The sequence below is a fragment of the Rattus rattus genome, chromosome 3 (assembly GCF_011064425.1).
Source record: "Rattus rattus isolate New Zealand chromosome 3, Rrattus_CSIRO_v1, whole genome shotgun sequence".
NCBI classification, from domain to species: Eukaryota; Metazoa; Chordata; class Mammalia; order Rodentia; family Muridae; genus Rattus; species Rattus rattus.
The window spans coordinates 36,954,756-36,974,036 of NC_046156.1; the positions used below are offsets into that span (position 1 = coordinate 36,954,756).

The 19,281-nt window shown below is 41.5% G+C and overlaps 1 protein-coding gene across 1 annotated transcript in view; it reads right to left on the bottom strand.

The window, feature by feature from the left end:
• Nucleotides 1-1,654: 1,654 nt before the first annotated feature.
• Pde5a (phosphodiesterase 5A) overlaps nucleotides 1,655-19,281 on the bottom strand; it is a 137,620-nt gene continuing 119,993 nt past the window's right edge. Inside the window, exons 19-21 of the mRNA XM_032897379.1 lie at nucleotides 12,813-12,887; nucleotides 5,315-5,398; nucleotides 1,655-2,575 (exon numbers count right to left, since the gene is read on the bottom strand). Coding sequence (XP_032753270.1) covers nucleotides 2,438-2,575; nucleotides 5,315-5,398; nucleotides 12,813-12,887 — 297 coding nt within the window. The 3' untranslated portion in view covers nucleotides 1,655-2,437. The remainder of the gene's footprint in view (nucleotides 2,576-5,314; nucleotides 5,399-12,812; nucleotides 12,888-19,281) is intronic.

Sequence of the window (19,281 nt, forward strand, 5' to 3'; positions counted from 1 at the left end):
CTGTGTGGAGTGAATCAAAAGTACTTGGGTCACTCTGCCTCGATACCCCGTTTTCCGACAGTGGTCTCAAAGGCCCATAAGGAAGGCTTAAGAGCTGCTCCCTGGGACATTCCCCTCAAACACAATCTCTTTCCGAACTGCTGCACAGCTTCCTTAGGTCCAGAGGTTAAGCATCCTGACTGGCAAAGGCGACTCTTCTAAACGTGTAAGATCAGGACACTTTACACACAAGTCACCAAACCACGGGGATTTTTCTGGCTGAAAGTTAAAACGAAATGATAATGTATTATTTCACTACAGCCAGCCAAGCAATTTGTCAAACAAAGAGTCCAGGACCAGAGCACCATCTTGTTCATGACGGGCACTACCGATTCGCGGCAGCATGAGAGGGGAATTATAATATTACAATGTGATAAATATATTCCAACTGGAGTGGATACTGAGAAGGCAATATTCACATTAAGAACAAAACCTATGACTTGTGTTCTTGTACCACAGATAGAAATCCACGTATGGAATGGTTTTCCTATAAAATAAAAAAAAATTACTTGAATTAAATAGCATTCTCCTCTGTCTGAACTAAGATACCTAGCAGTAAAAATGTCACGGGCCCGGCACTGCTTTTCCTATGTTAATGTCTAGAGTAAAACAAACCATTGCCTAAAGCAAGCAGATAATTTCCAATCTACATAGGACTTCTTGCCTATTACTATGTTAGACAAGCCCTCCACTTATGATCTGTCATCTTTAAAAATACTCTCAGTGGCTCAAGTCAGAGGAGTGTGGAGAAGCTACACATGTCTATGGCGGCATTTCAGCAGAGCTGCTCAGTCACAGTGTGTGGGGTACGACGCCAGGCTTGTGGGCGTCCTCTAGGCAGCGCGTCCACACTCTGCGTAGGCATATTCACTGCTGATATGATTAGTATTAGTGAAAGTCTAATCATTTACACACCAGTGCATTACAGCAACCTTACAGGTTTCATCTACACGACATGGAATAAAAATAAAATAAAATTCTGAAAAAAAATACACGTATTACAACAAGAATACATTTAGCAGTGGGTGACAATTCCCTGGACTAGCCTTGACCAGCACAAAGCAATACCAGCCTTGCCCTTCCATATCCGAGGAAGAACAAAACCCCAATAAAATATACATACACAGGATTAAAATGACCATGGTGAGTTTTAAACAGAGAGGAAAGGGGAAAGAAACCATTTTAAGGCAAATTAATGCTAGAAACCCAGACCAAGTACTTCACCCTCATTGGGAGAATTGGGGGAGAGGGTGGGAATTAAGAAATCATACCCTTCTAATTCTGCCCAGACCCAAACCTTCCTGCACACGTGGAGCAGATACTCTTCCCCCACTGCAGTACTAAACGTTGTTTTGTTTGGGCAGGAAGACTTTTTCACACACTGCTCCTTTGAATTCATTGTCTGGCCTGCCAATTGGAGACAGACCTCCCCTACTCATAGAATTATTCATTTTTTCCTGTCAATTTGAGGTGACAGAAGGAATAGAGACCATACTTGCACTCACATATTTGCCATCATATCTGCCTTCAGGCAGGCACTCCTGTGACCACTTCTCTGTTGAAACTTAAAACTGTTGAATTAAGGAGATGAGAAGTAAAAGAAAAATTCAAAACAGAGAGTTTAAAAAGTTTTCAGCGTTTAAAAAAGTGGATTGTCAGAAAGACCTTCAAGTAAAACATTTCTCTTGGCTGAGGGCTATCCAGGGCCCTCCCATGTCTGACAGGCACTCTCTCTTAGGACAGTCAGTGGGGGGAGGAATCATCTGGCCCGGGGGTTAGGCGCAGTGCTGAGACTGCACGCTGAAGGGAGACTGCGTGGATGGGCTGTCGCTTAAGTTTGTTCTGCCACATAGATGGGATGCACTGCTAGTTCTCTCCATCCCAGAGAGAGCAGAGCAATTAGGTACCACATTTCCTGGCTTCACAATTCTTTAACTTGGTTGAGACACTTCCAACAAGTTAAAATACATTCATTTCTCCCTAACATCCACTCAGCGTTAATTTCAGGATGGCTTTAAATGTCCCAGGACACATTCAGTTCACCCCTAACCCACTTCCGAGAACGATTCCTAACGTGTTTGAAAGACTGGTGACTCAGAAACACAAAGGCCGGTTATTCATACTCCCCAGGCATAACCAAGCTGAGTGTAGGAATGCAGTTTACACCGTTCTTATCAAAGTGTTAGAGTGGGCATGACTGACGGCTCCACTTCAGTGGCATAAAACAAAAGCACGGAGAGTAGGTAGCAATCTCTGAAACACCTCATGCTCTCAGAAGTTGTGCAAAAATAAAATACAGCAGTGGCAAAGTGCACAGTCTGCATAGTGTATGGCGAAACCAGGCCTAGGGCAGTTCGAACACCCGGTGGGGGTGGGGGAGGGGAGGAGGGGGAGAAGGTCAGTCCCGCTTGGCCTGGCCGCTCTCCCCATTAAGGAGCGTCTTCTCCTGCTGGTCTGCGAGGGCTTGCCATTTCTGTCTGTTCTTCCTGCAGCCATCCAGCAGGGGCAAACAGTCTTCTGAGACGTGGGTCAGGGCCTAAGGAAAAGAAAGGAAAACAACTAGAGAGAAGCCGCTGCTGTAGGCTTGCCACGAGGGCCACATCCATTGCCTGAGCAGCGGCACAGTTGGCCTTCTCATAGGTTCTAGAACCATACACAGGGTATTTGCCACGGATTCCCCTTACGCTAATTGGCTAAGGAGACATACTTAGAGACAAAGTACAGGTATTTCAAAGTAACACTGGGGGATTTTAATGGCGTTGGGGGGGGTGGTGGCGGTGATGGCTTGGCAGCTAAGAACATATACTGCTCTTGTATAGGACCTGAGTTTGGTTCCCAGCTCTCATGTTTGGTGCCTCATAACTGCCTAATGTTCCAGGGGTCCATTGCCTCTGGCCTCTAGGAACGCCTGTACCCCTTTGCAGGTACCCATGAGAAGACACGCATAATTAAAAATAAAAACGAATCTTAAAAGTTGGTAAACACCGAGCTGTGTGTGTGGGCTCACTGAGGTAGATCTTACCCTTCATGCAAGCTGGTGCTTCCGGAGGGTGCCGTGGGAGGCCGTACTGTTGCTTTCCCACAGAATGCTTTATACAATGTGCTTTTATAATGCAAGATTTTAATAAAGGTTATTATTATATACCAAGCACAGTGCCATTTAGCTACCAGAACATTTGCTGTAGCTTTCTTTGTAGAGACACGACAAATGTCACAGCAAGGCTTAGTAATATCATAAGTATTTGATGGTCGTCACAAATATCTCAGGCACACCTCTGTCACAGAGCTATGTGTGTTATATCATGGATTTCAAAACCAGTTTTTTATTAAATGACCTTAAGACACCTTACGGCACACTCACCAGCATCGGTAGCTACCTCTGAATAGTAGGACCGTGAGCGACTTTATCTTCCGGTTTGCCTCCCAGGGCGTTCTGTTTGCTTTGCAGTGAAAATGTACTACTTTCACCGTAAAAGTAAAACACTACTTAAGATCATACAGAATTCCCAACAGCATAACGAGTGAACGTGCAAACCGTACCACAGAGCGGAGTCTACAACGGCTCTTCTGACAACACAATTCGTTCCGATTGATTTCAGGGATGGGAAAAGTCAAGAGCCACGGGTGTCATCGGCTGAGAAAAGCTCTTTATTCAACCAACAAAGGAGGTGTCTGTCATGCAGAGGAGGGTTGAGGGTACCTAAAATTCCGCTCCTAGCTGCTTCTGAGGAAGAACTACACAAAGGAGGAAACTAACCAAATGGACCCTGTAGTCCGTGGGGAAACAGTGCTGCAGAGGTGCACATGTGGTGGCCTTTTCCTCAGTTTCCTTTGGTGTCTTCTGGTCTACCTCCCCCTTCATCCTAATTAGCAGACTGTATTAAACCTGTCCATGCTTTTTTGATGGTTTGAATAAGATGGCCCCCATAGACTCATACAGGCTCAGTGACCAGGAGGTAGCACCATTTGAGAAGGATTAGGAGGTGTGGTCTTGTTGGAGGAAATTTGTCACTGGGAGTGGACTCTGAGGTTTCAAAATGACAAAGTCTCTCTCTCTCTCTCTCTCTCTCTCTCTCTCTCTCTCTCTCTCTCTCTCTCTCTCCCCCCCTTCCTCTCTCCCTCTCTCCCTCTCTCCCTCTCTCCCTCCCTCCCCTCCCCTCTCTCCCCCTTTCTCCCCTCCTCTCCTCTTCCCTCCCTCCCCTCCTCCCACCCTCCCTCCTTCTCCCCCTCTGCTTGTGGATGAAGATGTAGTTCTCTACTTCTCAACCACTCGAGTACCGTGCTTGGCTGCTTCTGGCCACAATGATAATGGACTAAACCTCTGAAACTGTAAACCAAGCCCAATTAAATGCTTTCCTATATAAGAATTGCCTTGGTCATGATGTCTCTTCACAGCAATAGAACACTGAACCCTGGAATAAGGATAAAAACACTGGATTCTCAGTTGGGGTCTGCACTAACTACACATTTGGAGTGAGTATTCTCTCTGTGGAAGGAGAACTTTACACATCCAATTATTCAATCTGCAATGTCTGGATTGGAAAATTGTAGTTTCTGTCTGGCCTTAATCTTTTATGATAACTCTAGGATAATTTCTCAAATAAATAAAACTTAAATCCATTTGCACTTTTTAGAAACAAAGACATGATCTCCTTTCTGTAGTGGGATAATAAACATCTAAACACTGAAGTTTTTTTTTTGTTTTTGTTTTTGTTTTGTTTTTTTTTTTCTGGAAGAACAAAAGCTACAAAAAGCCAAGAAGTAAAAGTGACAGAGGGTAGAAATCGGAGCCTGTATTCCCGTAACCTCCTCCTTTTAAAATGTCCCCAGAAAAATGTTCATAATATGACAGTGGAAAAAAAAAGTCGGGTGACAATTTTTTGTACTTAAGCTAAAATTAAGCTTTAGCAAGATTATGCTACCACAGAGTATGCAGGAAATATCCCCCTCGAGGACAGCACCAGCACGCGCCTCTTAGCATCCCCTAAATTAATGTCAGTGTCCAGCACACCCTAGGCACTCTGTAGATATTTATACCCGGAGTGAGTCAATGCCTTTGCAAAATAGCGAATGTAAAATGTATCCCTACATTTTACATCTGTACAGACATCACATTCGTCAGCAAAAAGAAACAATAGCAGTGATAATTATGTTTTTTGACATAGAAGCAAAAATACGCATCTAGTGTTAATCTTTTCAATGCACTTCAGATTCAATTCACAACATAATCTAACTTTAGCAATCTAGTATTTCTAGTATTTTTCTCTGTAAATACCTCATACAGCTGCAAGCAGATGGCGTCTATGAACCCAACTTGCATACTTGGGATTTTATTTTTCTTCTCCCTGTTCATTAGATCCTGAAAATACACACAAACAGGTCTACATTTATTCAAAGTGCACAGGAAAGGCTGGCTGTAAAAAAAGATGAATTGGTGGTTACCTTAAAGGGTGCAAGCATATGTAAATACATGCTGGCAGACACATATACATATGTACATACATACACATACATGTATATGTATACATTCCCAACTCTACAAAGAGAAGGAAGTAACTGAAGTATAAATGGTTTGAGAAGAATCCTTCTCTCCCATCTGAGATGCATACGTTTATATTAAAGGGTGGCTATGCAAACACCCTTGAAGTCATTGCTCCCCTGTGGAAGTTTATTTATCTCCACAGAAGAGTAAAGAAGAGCAATGCAGCTGTTATCACGGTGCTGTTTGTAACAATGAACATGGCAAATATGACAGCAAAGGAAGTGAATTAAGTTGTGGCTGCATATATTTCATATAATTATGATCCGTATGCACCTATGATTATATTAGAATAAAAGCACCTTATTACAGACAAACCAGAAGGAAATACAGGGCCATGATGTGTAAGCAATGTTTGTCTTCCTAGATGGCTTTTGTAATCATCATGTATAATTCTTCTAAAAAGAGAGAAAATGAGAAGTGTGAACACTCCTAAGAACTCAGAGGAAACAACTACTCTCTGCCCACATTCCCAACCCAAGGGGAAATCGCCTAGTGACGTCTGTGTCCCCTGGGCACAGAGACCTAGGAACAGTCTGGGGCAAGACCCTTTGGATTTCTGCCTGCTCCAAGAGCTGAAAGCCAGTCTCCAGGAGCGCCTACACAGCTGAGAGCAGAGGTAAGATCAACTTTTCCGCTCCAAGTGACCTGCCTGGTAGACTCAGGACACACAAAGGCAGAAGTCCTCTGGGATGGGACACTTCCGGTTTCTGGCTGTGCCTGGAACTGAACTGAACCAATCCCACAGCTCCCTGCACCCAAATCTTGTGGGAGAGAAAGTTGAACTCCCAGAAGTGCAGACAATCCTGAGACTGCAGGACAGAATGCCACTTCTGCCCACATCTGCCCACATCTCTGGCACAAGAGGAAACTGCCTCTGGATACAGGAATATAGCAGAAGTCAGCAGCAGGAACCTGCTGATTTCTGCCTGCTCCTGGAACTGAACTGAACCAGTCACATAGCTTCCTGCACCCAAATCCCATAGGGGAGAGAGCTGGACCTTCAGAAGTGAGGACACTCCTGAGGACTCAGAGAAGACTACTACATTCTGTGCACATTCCTGACCCAGGAGGAAATCACTTAGTGCCATCTGTGCCCTCTGGGCACAGGGACGTAGGAGCAGGACCCTTTGGGTTTGTGCCTGTGCCGAGAGCTGAAAGCCAGTCTCCTGGAGGATCTACACACCTGAGAACAGAGTTCTCTGATCCCAGATCCAGCTGAAAGAAAACAGGTCTACAGGAGTTCTGACATACAGGCCTACAGGAGGATCGGGTCACTGTCAACAACAGCAAGACAAGCTAACACCAGAGACAACCTGAGGGCGAGAGGCAAGCACAGGAACCTAAGCAGCAGAAACCAAGACTACTTGGCATCATCAGAGCCCAGTTCTCCCACTAAAGCAAATACTGGATATCCAAACATGCCAGAAAAGCAAGATTTAGATTTAAAATCACATTTTATGGTGACGATGGAGGACTTTAAGAAGAACATAAATAACTCCCTTAAAGAAATACAGGACAACACAAGTAAACAAGTAGAAGCCCTTAAAAAGGAAACACAAAAATCCCTTAAAGAATGAGAGGAAAACACAATCAAACAGGTGAAGGAATTGAACAAAACTGCCCAGGATTTAAAAATGGAAATAGAAACAATAAAGAAATCACAAAGGGAGACAACTCTGGAGATAGAAAACCTAGGGAAGAGATCAGGAGTCATAGATACAAGCATCACCAACAGAATACAAGAAATAAAAGAGTGAATCTTAGGAGCAGAAGATACCACAGAAAACATCTACACTACTGTCAAAGATAATGTAAAAGGCAAAAAGCTCCTAGTCCAAAACATTCATGAAATCCAGGACACAATGAGAAGATCAAACCTAAGGATAATAGGTATAGAAGAGAGTGAAGACTTCCAAATTAAAGGCCAGTAAATATCTTCAACAAAATTATAGAAGAAAACTTCCTTAACCTAAAGAAAGAGATGCCCATTAACATACAAGAAGCATACAGAACTCCAAATAGATTGAACCATAAAAGAAATCCCTCCCATCACAAAATAGTCAAAACACCAAATGCACAAAACAAAGAAAGAATATTAAAAGCAGTAAGAGAAAAAGAGTCAAATGACATATAAAGGCAGACCTATACACCAGACTTCTCAAGAGACTATGAAAGGCAGAAGATCCTGGGCAGATGTTATACAGACCCTAAGAGAACACAAATGCCAGTCCAGGCTACTATATCCAGCAAAACTCTCAATTAACATAGATGGAGAAACCAAGATATTCCATGTCAAAACCAAGTTTACACAATATCTTTCCACAAATCCAGCCCTACAAAGGATAATAGATGGAAAACTCCAACACAAGGAGGGAAACTACAATCTAGAAAAAGCAAGAAAGTAATCTCCTTGCAATGAAACCAAAAGAAGAGAGACAAACAAACATAATTCCACCTCAAACAACAAAAATAACAGCAAGCAACAATCACTATTTTTTAATATCTCTTAACATCAATGAAATCAATTCCCCAATAAAAAGACATAGAATAACAGACTGGATACATAAAGAGAACCCAGCATTTTGCTGCACACAAGAAACACACCTCAATAACAAAGACAGACACTATCTTGGAATGACAGACACTATCTCAGAGTAAAAGGCTAGAAAACAAGTTTCCAAGCAAATGGTCCAAAGAAACAAGTTGGAGTCTAATATCGAATAAGATGGATTTTCAACCAAAAGTTATCAAAAAGATAAGGAAGGATACTTCATATACATCAAAGGAAAAATCCACCAAAATGAACTCCCAATCCAAAATAGCTAAGCCCCAAATGCAAGGGCACCTACATTCATAAAAGAAACCTTACTAAAGCTCAAATCACATGTTGCACCTCACACAATTATAGTAGGAGATTTCAACACCCAACTCTCATCAATGGACAGATCATGGAAACAGAAATTAAATAGGGACATAGAGAAACTAACAGAAGTTAAGAACCAAATGGACTTAACAAATATTTTAGAACATTTCATCCTAAAACAAAAGGCTATACCTTCTTCTCAACACCTCATGGTACCTTTGCCAAAACTGACCATATAATCGGTCACAAAAGAGGCCTCAACAGATACAGGAAGATAGAGATAATCCCATGCATCCTACCAGATCACCATGGACTAAGGCTGGTCTTCAATAACAACAAAAACAACAGAAAGCCCATATATACATGGGAGTTAAACAACGCTCTACTCAATGATAACTTAGTCAAGAAAGAAATTAAAGACTTTTTAGAATTTAATGAAAATGAAGGCACAACATACCCAACTTTATGGGACACAATGAAAGCAGTGCTAAGAGGAAAAGTCATAGCTCTGAGTGCCTGCAGGAAGAAACAGGAGAGAGCATATGTCAGCAGCTTGACAGCACACCTAAAAGCTCTAGAACAAAAAGAAGTAAATACACCCAAGAAGAGTAGAAGGCAGGAAATAATCAAACTCAGGACTAAAATCAAACAAGTAGAAGCCAAAAGGACCATACAAAGAATCAACAAAACCAGGAGGTGGTTCTTTGAGAAAATCAACAAGATAAAGAAACCCTTAGGCAGACAAACCAGAGAGCACAGAGAGTGTGTCCAAATTAACAAAATCAGAAATGAAAAGGGAGGCATAACAACAAAATTTGAGGAAATTAAAAAAAATCATCAAATCTACTACAACTACTACTATTCAACAAAACTGGAAAATCTGGAGGAAATGGACAATTTTCTAGACAGATACCAGGTACCAAAGTTAAATCAGGAACAGATAAACCATCTAAACAACCCCATAACTCTTAAAGAAATAGAAGCAGTTATTAAAAGTCTCCCAACCAAAAAGAGCCCAGGACCAGAAGGGTTTAGTGCAGAATTCTATCAGACCTTCATAGAAGATCTCCAAACTATTCTGCAAAATAGCAACAGGCAGAGCACTACCAAATTCCTTCTATGAAGCCACAATTACTCTTATACCTAAACCACACAAAGACCCAACAAAGGAAGAGAACTTCAGACCAATTTCCCTTATGAATATTGATGCAAAAATACTCAATAAAATTCTTGCAAACCGAATCCAAGAACACATCAAAACGATCATCCATCATGAGTAGGCTTCATCCCAGGGATGCAGGGATGGTTTAATATACAGAAATGCATCAATGTAATCCACTATATAAACAAACTCAAAGATAAAAACCACATGATCATTTCATCAGATGCTGGGAAGGCATTTGACAAAATTCAACACCTCTTTATGAAAAAGGCCTGGAAAGATCAGAAATTCAAGGCCCACACCGAAACAAAGTAAAAGCCATATACAGCAAACCAGTAGCTAACGTTAAACTAAATGGAGAGAAACTTGAAGCAATCCCACTAAAATCAGGGACCACACAAGGCTGCCCACTCTCTCCGTACTTATTCAATATAGTACTCAAAATCCTAGCCAGAGCAATCAGACAATGAAAGGAGGTCAAAGGGATACAAATTGGAAGGGAAGAAATCAAAATATCACTATTTGCAGATGATATGATAGTATACTTATGTGACCCCAAAAGTTCCACCAGAGAACTACTAAGCCTGATAAACAATTTTAGTAAAGTGGCTGGATATAAAATTAACTCAAACAAATCAGTAGCCTTCCGCTACTCAAAGGATAAACAGGCTGAGAAAGAAATTAGGGAAATGATACCTTTGACAGTACTCCCAAATAATATAAAATACCTTGGTGTGACTCTAACCAAACAAGTGAAAGATCTGTATGATAAGAACTTCAAGCCTCTGAAGAAAGAAATTGAAGAAGATCTCAGAAGATGGGAAGACTTCCCATGCTCATGGATTGGCAGGATTAACATAGTAAAAATGGCCATTTTGCCAAAAGCAGTCTACAGATTCAATACAATCCCCATCAAAATTCCAACTCAAATTTTCATAGCGTTAGAATGAGCAATTTGCAAATTCTTTTGGAATAACAAAAAAACCCAGGATAGCAAAACCTATACTCAACAATAAAAGAACTTCTGGGGGAATCACCATCCCTGACCTCAAGCAGTATTACAGAGCAATAGTAATAAAAACTGTATGGTATTGGTACAGAGACAGACAGGTAGACCACTGGAATAGAATTGAAGACCCAGAAATGAACGCACATACCTATGGTCACTTGATCTTTGACAAAGGAGCTAAAACCATCCAATGGAGAAAAGATAGCATTTTCAACATATTATAGTGCTGGTTCAACTGGAGGTCAGCATGTAGAAGAATGCAGATCAATCCATTCTTATTGCCCTGTACAACGCTAAAGTCCAAGTGGATCAAGGACCTCCACCTCAAATCAGATACACTCAAACTAATAGAAGGAAAAGTGGGAAAGAGCCTCGATCACATGGGCACTGGGGAAAATTTCCTGAACAAAATACCAATGGCTTATGCTCTAAGATCAAGATTTGACAAATGGAACCTCATAAAACTGCAAAGCTTCTGTAAGGCAAAGGACACTGTCATCAGGACAAAATGGCAACCAACAGATTGGGAAAAGATCTTTACTAATCCTACATCTGATAGAAGGCTAATATCCAAATTATACAAAGGACTCAGGAAGTTAGACTCCCAAGAGCCAAATAACCCTATTAAAAATGGAGAACAGAGCTAAACAAAAAATTCTCAGCTGAGGAATATCGAATGGCTGAGAACTACCTAAAGAAATGTTCAACATCCTTAGTCATGAGGGAAATGCCAATCAAAACAACCCTGAGATTCCACCTCACACCAATCAGAATGGCTAAGATCAAAACTCAGGTGTCAGCAGATGCTGGTGAGGATATGGAGAAAGAGAAACACTCCTCCATTGCTGGTAGGATTGCACACTGGTACAAGCATTCTGGAAATCAGTCCGAAGGTTACTCAGAAAATTGGACATTGCACTATCTGAGGACCCAGCATATAACCAAAAGGTGCTCCAACATGCTCCACTATGTTCATAACAGCCTTATTTAAAATAGCCAGAAGCTGAAAGAACCCAGATGCCCTTTAACAGAGGAATGGATATAGAAAATGTGGTACATCTACGCAATGGAGTACTACTCAGCTATCAAAAACAATGACTTCATGAAATTCATAGGCAAATGGATTGAACTAGAAAATATCATCCTAAGTGAGGTAATCCAATCACAGAAAAGCACACATGGCATGTACTCACTGAGAAGTGGACATTAGCTCAAAAGCTCGAATAAACCAAGATACAATCCACATGAAGCTCAAGAAGAAGGATGACCAAAGTGTGGATGCTTCACTCCTTCTTAAAAGAGGGAACAAGAATATTCATAGGAGGGGATATTGAGGCAAAGTTTGGAGCAGAGACAGAAGGAATGGCCATTCAGAGCCTGTCCCACATGTAGCATATATATATCCAATATAAAAACTCATTGGATTATATATATATATAACTAGATAAGACTGATGAAGCTAAGAAGTGCATGCTGACAGGAACTGGATATAGATGTCTCCTGAGAAAGACACATCCAGAGCATGTCAAATACAATGGTGAATCCTAGCAGCAAATTACTGAACTGAGAACAGGACCCGGTTGGAGGAAGTAGAGAAAGGATTCAAAGAACTGAAGGGGCTTGCAACCCCATAAGAAAAACAATGCCAACCAACCAGAGCTCCCAAGGACTAAACCACTACTCAAAGACTACATTGATTGACCCATGGCTCCTGCTGCATAGGTAGCAGAGGATGGCCTTGTTGGGCACCAATGGAAGGAGAAGCCCTTGGTTCCTGCCAAGGTTGGACCCCCAGTGTAGGGGAATATGGGGGGTGGGCTGGATGGGGAGGGGAACACCCTTATAGAAGAAGGGGAGGAGGATGGAAGCAGGGGCTTATGTCCAGGAAACCAGGAAAGGGAATAACATTTGGAATGTAAATAAAAAATAATCCAATGAGAGAGAGAGAGAGAGAGAGAGAGAGAGAGAGAGAGAGAGACTGATTAAGTAGTAAACCTGAGGAAAGGTGTCATAGAAGTGTTAAGCAATATACACTTTAGGCAAGAGTAGTCACACCCTTGTCACACCAGCACCAAGAGTCTGAGGCCAAAGGATTCATGACAGAGAGCAGAGTGACATACACAGTAAGAACCTGTCTCTAAACCAAGTAGTTAGCATTAAAATGTAGTGAAGGATTCCAACAAAGCAGTGGACTTACAGCCGGCTCCATGTTAAGTTCTTTTCTCTCTCTGTCTCCTTGATCAAAGAATTCGGCTGCCACGAGTTCTGCTATCTGAAACACACAGCAGACCGAGCGTTAGGGGTAAAGCATCCTCTTCCAAACAGAGACTTTGAAAGAAGACAATGAAATGTAGCAAACCTGCTATTTCTACCACATTAGTAACATTTGTATGAAACAGTAATGAGAAACAGAAACAATGTTGCATTTGCTTTAACCACATAATCATGATAACATGATCCTCTGTAACAAAAGACAAGTTTTGGTTTTCTCAGAAAATGGCAAGACTACCCACCTACATGAATAACCAGCAACTTACTTAAGGAGCCACCATTTCTTTAATTAAAAAAAGCACTAAATTCCTTAAGAATTTCATACAATGTGTTTTGATCGTATCCACCTTCCACTCCTTCCCTAACTCTTCCCAGATCTACTCCCTCCTCCTCGCTTCCTGTCTTCTTTTGAAAAAAAATTGTTTTTAATTTTTGAGATTATAAATATAATTATAGCATGTCCCTCTCCTGTTTCCTCCTTCTAAGCATTTCTGTATACCCATTCCTTGCTTGTTTTTACATTCTTGGCTTCTTTTTTTCATTAGTTGTTATAATGTGTGTGTGTGTGTGTGTGTGTGTGTGTGTGTGTGTGTGTGTGTGCAAGCAAACACACACACAGACATATATTTCTAACTACACACATACAAGCCGCTCAGTCAGAGTACCGTTACTTGCATGTATGTTTTCAGGGCTGAGCATTTGGTATTGGGCAATCAACTGGCGTGCTGGGGAAGATGGTCTCTCTTACCCCCACCGTTCTTTAGTTATCTGTAGTCTTTGCGAAGGGTTGAGGCCTTGTGAGCTTTGCCCCAACCATGTTGTCATGTCTATTGGCATCATACTTGTTCAGCTAACATTTGGGCAGTCAGGTTGATGAGACTTTATGGATGTAGCTTCTGGCAATCCTGGGAAACAAATGTCACAGCAAACTCTGTGTCTTAAACACTTGTTTATAAAAGGTGTGTGAAAAACACCACCAAATACTGTATTGAAACTGGTAGATAGGTCTTTAAGTTTCTTGTATTTTCTCTTTTGATCTTTTCTTGCAATTTCTGTTGCTGATGAATCTTCTGGTTTGGTTTCTCGGAGTCTGGTTTCGGTAGACCACATTCTTATGATGCCACTTTCAGCTTTCTCAAGGCTCAGCTAGACTGACATTTCATTTTCTTCTCAGTCCATTTCCTTACGCATGACGCTGCAGACTTCTAGTAGTGGCTAATTACATGGCGTCTGCCCCTCTTTCTGTGATACTGGAGTCCTTTTATTTAGGGGCTTTTCACAAGGGTGACAGTCAAAGCCAACACTTCTTAGGTTTATTTTATTTAATTAATTGAATTTTATTAATACCAGAGAAAGTTTCCCAGATCAATTAATTATTTGGTTGTGCTCAGTGTAATTCATATTTAAGGAAACAGGTTTCTTCCAAGTATATCCATTAAAAACAGACTTGGTTCTCAAGCATTTAGCAAAGGGGAAACAATAGAATGTAGCCAAGGACCAGCCTCAGCTTGGAGAGGGGCTCTGAGAGAAGGGGTGTTGGAGAGCTGCAAAAACAAATGACTCAAAGTCAAATCCTGGGTCCAAGCTGCTGGCCTATGTTCTGCTCAAGACAGCTTTCCAGACTGATCTTTGTGTTCTTGCTCTGGCTTTCTCTTGCTATTCTAAAAACTCTCTGGATAGCTCATCTCTTGCAAATCAAAAGCCCAGTCTTTATTTAACATATCAATTCAGTCTTTACCCCAATTGCCTTTTGATTATCCCATGAATCTGCATCCCATGACCCCAGCCCCTTAATTCTTAGGAAGAGACAGCAAGCGCAAGCAGACAATAAGATAGTTGGATGAGGCAGTGTCCTGGAATTATCATTCTGACAACACTTGGATCTAAATTCTCTCTGTTCCAGTTGACCTTGAACTCAGGAATCTGCCTGCATTTATGTCTGCCTGTCTATAGCTTTCTGACAAACTGGCTCGTAGCTGCATCTGTTCCTTTGGATCTTTGAAGCTCCTTATACAATTAATCCTTATATATTACATAGTTGAAAAATCACATATTTTTGAACTCATGTTTTTAGAGTTCTTTTCCACAGCCATCAGGGCCATCCCAAAGATCTCAGCATTTACCATTTTGCTAAAGACATCGCCACACCCTCAATTCCTGGACTCGTGCTGTCTCTGATTATCGATGGAATCATTAATGTTGGAAGAGAGGGCATTCCTCAAAGGAGGAATGTGAAAAAATGTAGTATATATTTAAAAATTATTATTATTACTATTATATGCACAAACCTTAGGCCCACTGCAACCACAATACTTGTGAAGCCCCACACCCTGCTGGCTCTGACCTAGGGGCAGGAAGCCACATCATACTGCCCCTTACATAGCTTTATTATTTGAATTCTTGTATTAAATTTATTTATATATTTCGGTCCTTCTGGATGCTTACCTTCTTTCATTTTGACCACTACAAACTTCTCTGTTCTCTGGACACAACTCCACTGCTTTCTGGTAATCTCCTTATTTTCAGTGTAACAAGGCTGCCTGTACTCACCTACTTGCTCCCTAGTTCAACCACTCATGTCTCGGTGGAACTATGGCTGCTCCAGACTGAATCAGAGGCTACAATCTAGCAGAAGCTCCATACCAGTGGCTGGTCATTGTGCAGGAACTCATTCAGGGGACAGAACTAGAATGCAGCATAATTTCTCAGGATATTTTCAATTCAAACTCAGGACAATAGGATTCTGTCTAACACCACCTGCCTTAGATTCTCACCTCTCGGTTCATTTTTAAAATCCTAGCTCTCAACAGTGATCAAGCTTTATACCATATCACTTACAAAATTAATTATCAATATAAAACTATCAATAATAACGATTACTTTTGAAGATTTTTTTACATTTATTATTTTACATGTATGAGAATTTTTTACATGTGCATCTGTGTACCATGTCCATGTGTAGTATCTTTAGAAGCCAAAAGAAGGTATCAGATCCCCTAAGACTGGAGTTACATTCAGTTGTGAATCACCATGTGGGTGCTGGGAGTTAAATCCAGGTCCTCTATAAGAGCAATAGAGTTATTAACCACTGAGCCAACTGCCCAAATAAATAGTAGTGGTTATTAAAAAATTATTTTAGCTTCTATATCCTCCCACGACTCATGTCATTACCTGAATTTTCTCTTTGTCTAATATTTACTTTCCTGCTCTCCTTTCTAAATTACACTCTTCCTCCATGTGCTTTTGTTCACATCAATGGACATAAATATCTATATCATCTGTATCCAGATCTGTGTCTATACATTATAGGTTTTTCTTTCCGAGACTGTGTGAAGCTCACCCATTTTTATGAAATTGTTGAGGTTTTTCTTGAGAGCTGAAAGTATTTGTTTAAATTTGTACCATATTTCCTGGTCTGTCATCTGTTGATAGACTACAAGGTTGATTCCTGACCTTTGTTAGAGTGAATCAGGCAGCAGTAAACATGAGCATGTAAACAGTACTGTGTAGGGCATGCAGTTCCATGAACACATGCCCAGGAGGTATAGATGGGTCGTAAGCAGTGAATAATGGTCCCCCATTCCCCTTATTGTCTCCAACATTTGCTATTAAATTTGTTGACAAGAGCCATTCTGACTGAGATAAGATGGCATCTCAAAGATAGTTTACATCTCCTTGAAGGCTAGGATTCTTGAACCCTTTTTAAAATAGTTATTGGCCACCTCTGTTTCTGCTTTTGAAAACCGTCTCTTTCTTCATTAGCCCACTTGTGCATTTGCAGTTTTATTGCATATTCATAGCTGGTGCAGACCTGCTCCCATCCTGTGGGTTGTCCGTCTGCTCTGCTGAAGGCTTCTTTTGCTGTGTGGGGATCTTTTCATTGCAGACAGGCCCAGGTAGTGGCTGTTGGTGCTTGGGACTAGTTTCTGTGCTGTAGAAATTCTGCCAACAGTCTTAGGGAGTATTCCCTGTGTTTTCAATAGTCTCACTATTTCAGGTTTTAAATTAAAGTCTTTGATTTACTTTGAGTTGACTTTTGACAAGTGTTGAAAGATATGAATCCTCCCTTATTCTCCTAGAGGTAGACAGCAGGTTTTGTCAGGACCATCTGTCAAATAGGCTATCTTCTGTCCCTGCAAATGTATGCTTTTCACTCCTTTGCAAAAACTCAAATGGGTCTAACTTTATTAGAGTTTTATTTCTGGGTCCTCTCATTGATCCCTTGAAATATGTCTATTTAATTATAAAAAATTATGTGTATGAGTTTTATCTGTGTGTACACATGTGCACCACATGCAGACCTAGTGCCTGCAGAGGTAAGAAATGTTAATCAGGTGCCCTGGGATTGGAGGTGCAGACCGTTGTAAGCGGCCATGTGCGGTGCTGGTAACTGATCCTGGGTCCCCTTGAAGAGCCTCAAGGGCTGATGTATCTTCATCCCTATCTGTTTTATGTCAGTACCGGGCCGTCTTCATCACCATGGCTCTGCAGTATAATTTGAGGTTAGGCGTTATGATACTTTTGTAAGGATTATTCTTTAAAATTGCTTTGGCTACTGTTTTTCCAGTTTTACCAAATCTGTCATTAATTTTTCTTTCCCCTTTTCCTTTGGTGGTAGATTAATGCATAACAATATAATTGACAGTCAAAGTATAAAATCTAACATGACGCTCACGTTTTCAGAATGGCTATTCTAACTGTAGAGAAGGTGACTGAGATGTAAGTTTCTCTAGAGAAACAGAACTCTCCTCTGTGACTTAACTATTCACCTGCTAACGACTCCCCAAAGCATCCCTGTTGCCACTGCCACCTGAAGTGCCATCAGGTCTGTGGATCACATGATCCACGTGGTAAAGCAGCCTGCACAGCAGCCTGGACCTGCTGAAGAGCCTTCTCCTGCTCCAGGCCCCGGACACAGCTCGCAGCTTTCCTTGTCACTTAGTGTATGGGCCAAAGCCATACACCCAAATGAGGAATGTGCTGTCCCCAGAATCCAAATAGGGCCACTAAATGTTGTGCTTGGTTCTTAATGGTGGGAGGGAACAGACGCAACAACTTATCCTTCACCTTAGAAGGAATATCTCTCCGTGCCTCACACTACTGGATTCCTAGAAATTTCACTGAGGTAGCAGGACCTTGGGTTTTGATTGGATCCCTCTAATGTGCACATGTGCTACCAACAAGTCTAAAGTGATTGCTACCGCCAGCTCTTTGCCCAGTCAGCATAATGTCCTCAGTAGAGTGCACTACTGGTGATATTTTCTGGAAGACACAGATGATCAAGGTCTTGATACTTTTTTTTTTAATTTCATGAGCATTGGTATATGTCTGCCTGAGGGTGTTGAAACTGGAGTTACAGATGGTTGTGAGCTACCTTGTGGGTGGCAGAATTTAACCCAGGTCCTCTGGAAGAGCAGTCAGTGCTCTTAACCACTGAGCCATCTCTCCAGTCCCTGACACCTTTAATACAACAACAACAGCAATAGCAACAACAACAGCAGCAACAACAACAGCAACAGCAACAACAACAACAATCCAAAACTGTGTGAGCTTCCTTATTGAACCCTGACCCCTCCACTCAGTGGGTCTACATCAGTAAACTCGGTATGATTTAGTTAATGTTTCTTCCATCATCATCATCCCACACCCAAAATCCACACCCACAACGTATTCTCCAGACTTCCATTAAGTGAATTAGCAAACTCATTAAGCTCTTCTGTGGTACAGCATACCTGCTCATGGACTACACTTTCTATTTCCCCTATAGCAGCCTATAGGCTTTATAGGTCTAGAAGTAACTATTGGTAGGCCCTGTGAGACATCACTATTGTCTTGCCTGGCATCTCCTACAGAAAGTCACGCTGGTTCAATAGACAAAGAAGAATTAATTCCCCCAGGCAACGGCAGAAAGGGCGATCTTTTTGCCGGAGGTCAGGGTGAAGATTCATCCTCTGCTAGGGGTGGCAAGATTGATTCCTCTGAGGGGACAAACCCTTCGGAATCTCAGAGCTCAAAGTCCTCAGCCTCAGTAGGGTCTTCCTATACATTGTGATTCCAAGGACCCAGTTCCTTACCCATTAGTGCCTTCCTTAACTGATGACACCTTGTGAGGTTGGGACTTGAGTTTTCATTTTAATCCAGCCATTCTTACGAGGGATTCCGTTTGATTTTCCAAAACTTGAGCTGTATGGCTGCTGGAGAGAAGGCTCTCTTCCAGGGCACACTTAGAAGCCTTTGCATTGTTTATACACCTCTGACATTGCATCACAGAGCTCATTGTTTTTCCATTGTTGCTGTATACTGAGACGCTAGAAGTTGGTTAATTTTATCAGGAAGCTCACTTTTTTCTTTCGTTAATAAATCCAGAGGTGCCAGAAGCAACCAGATGGCACTGC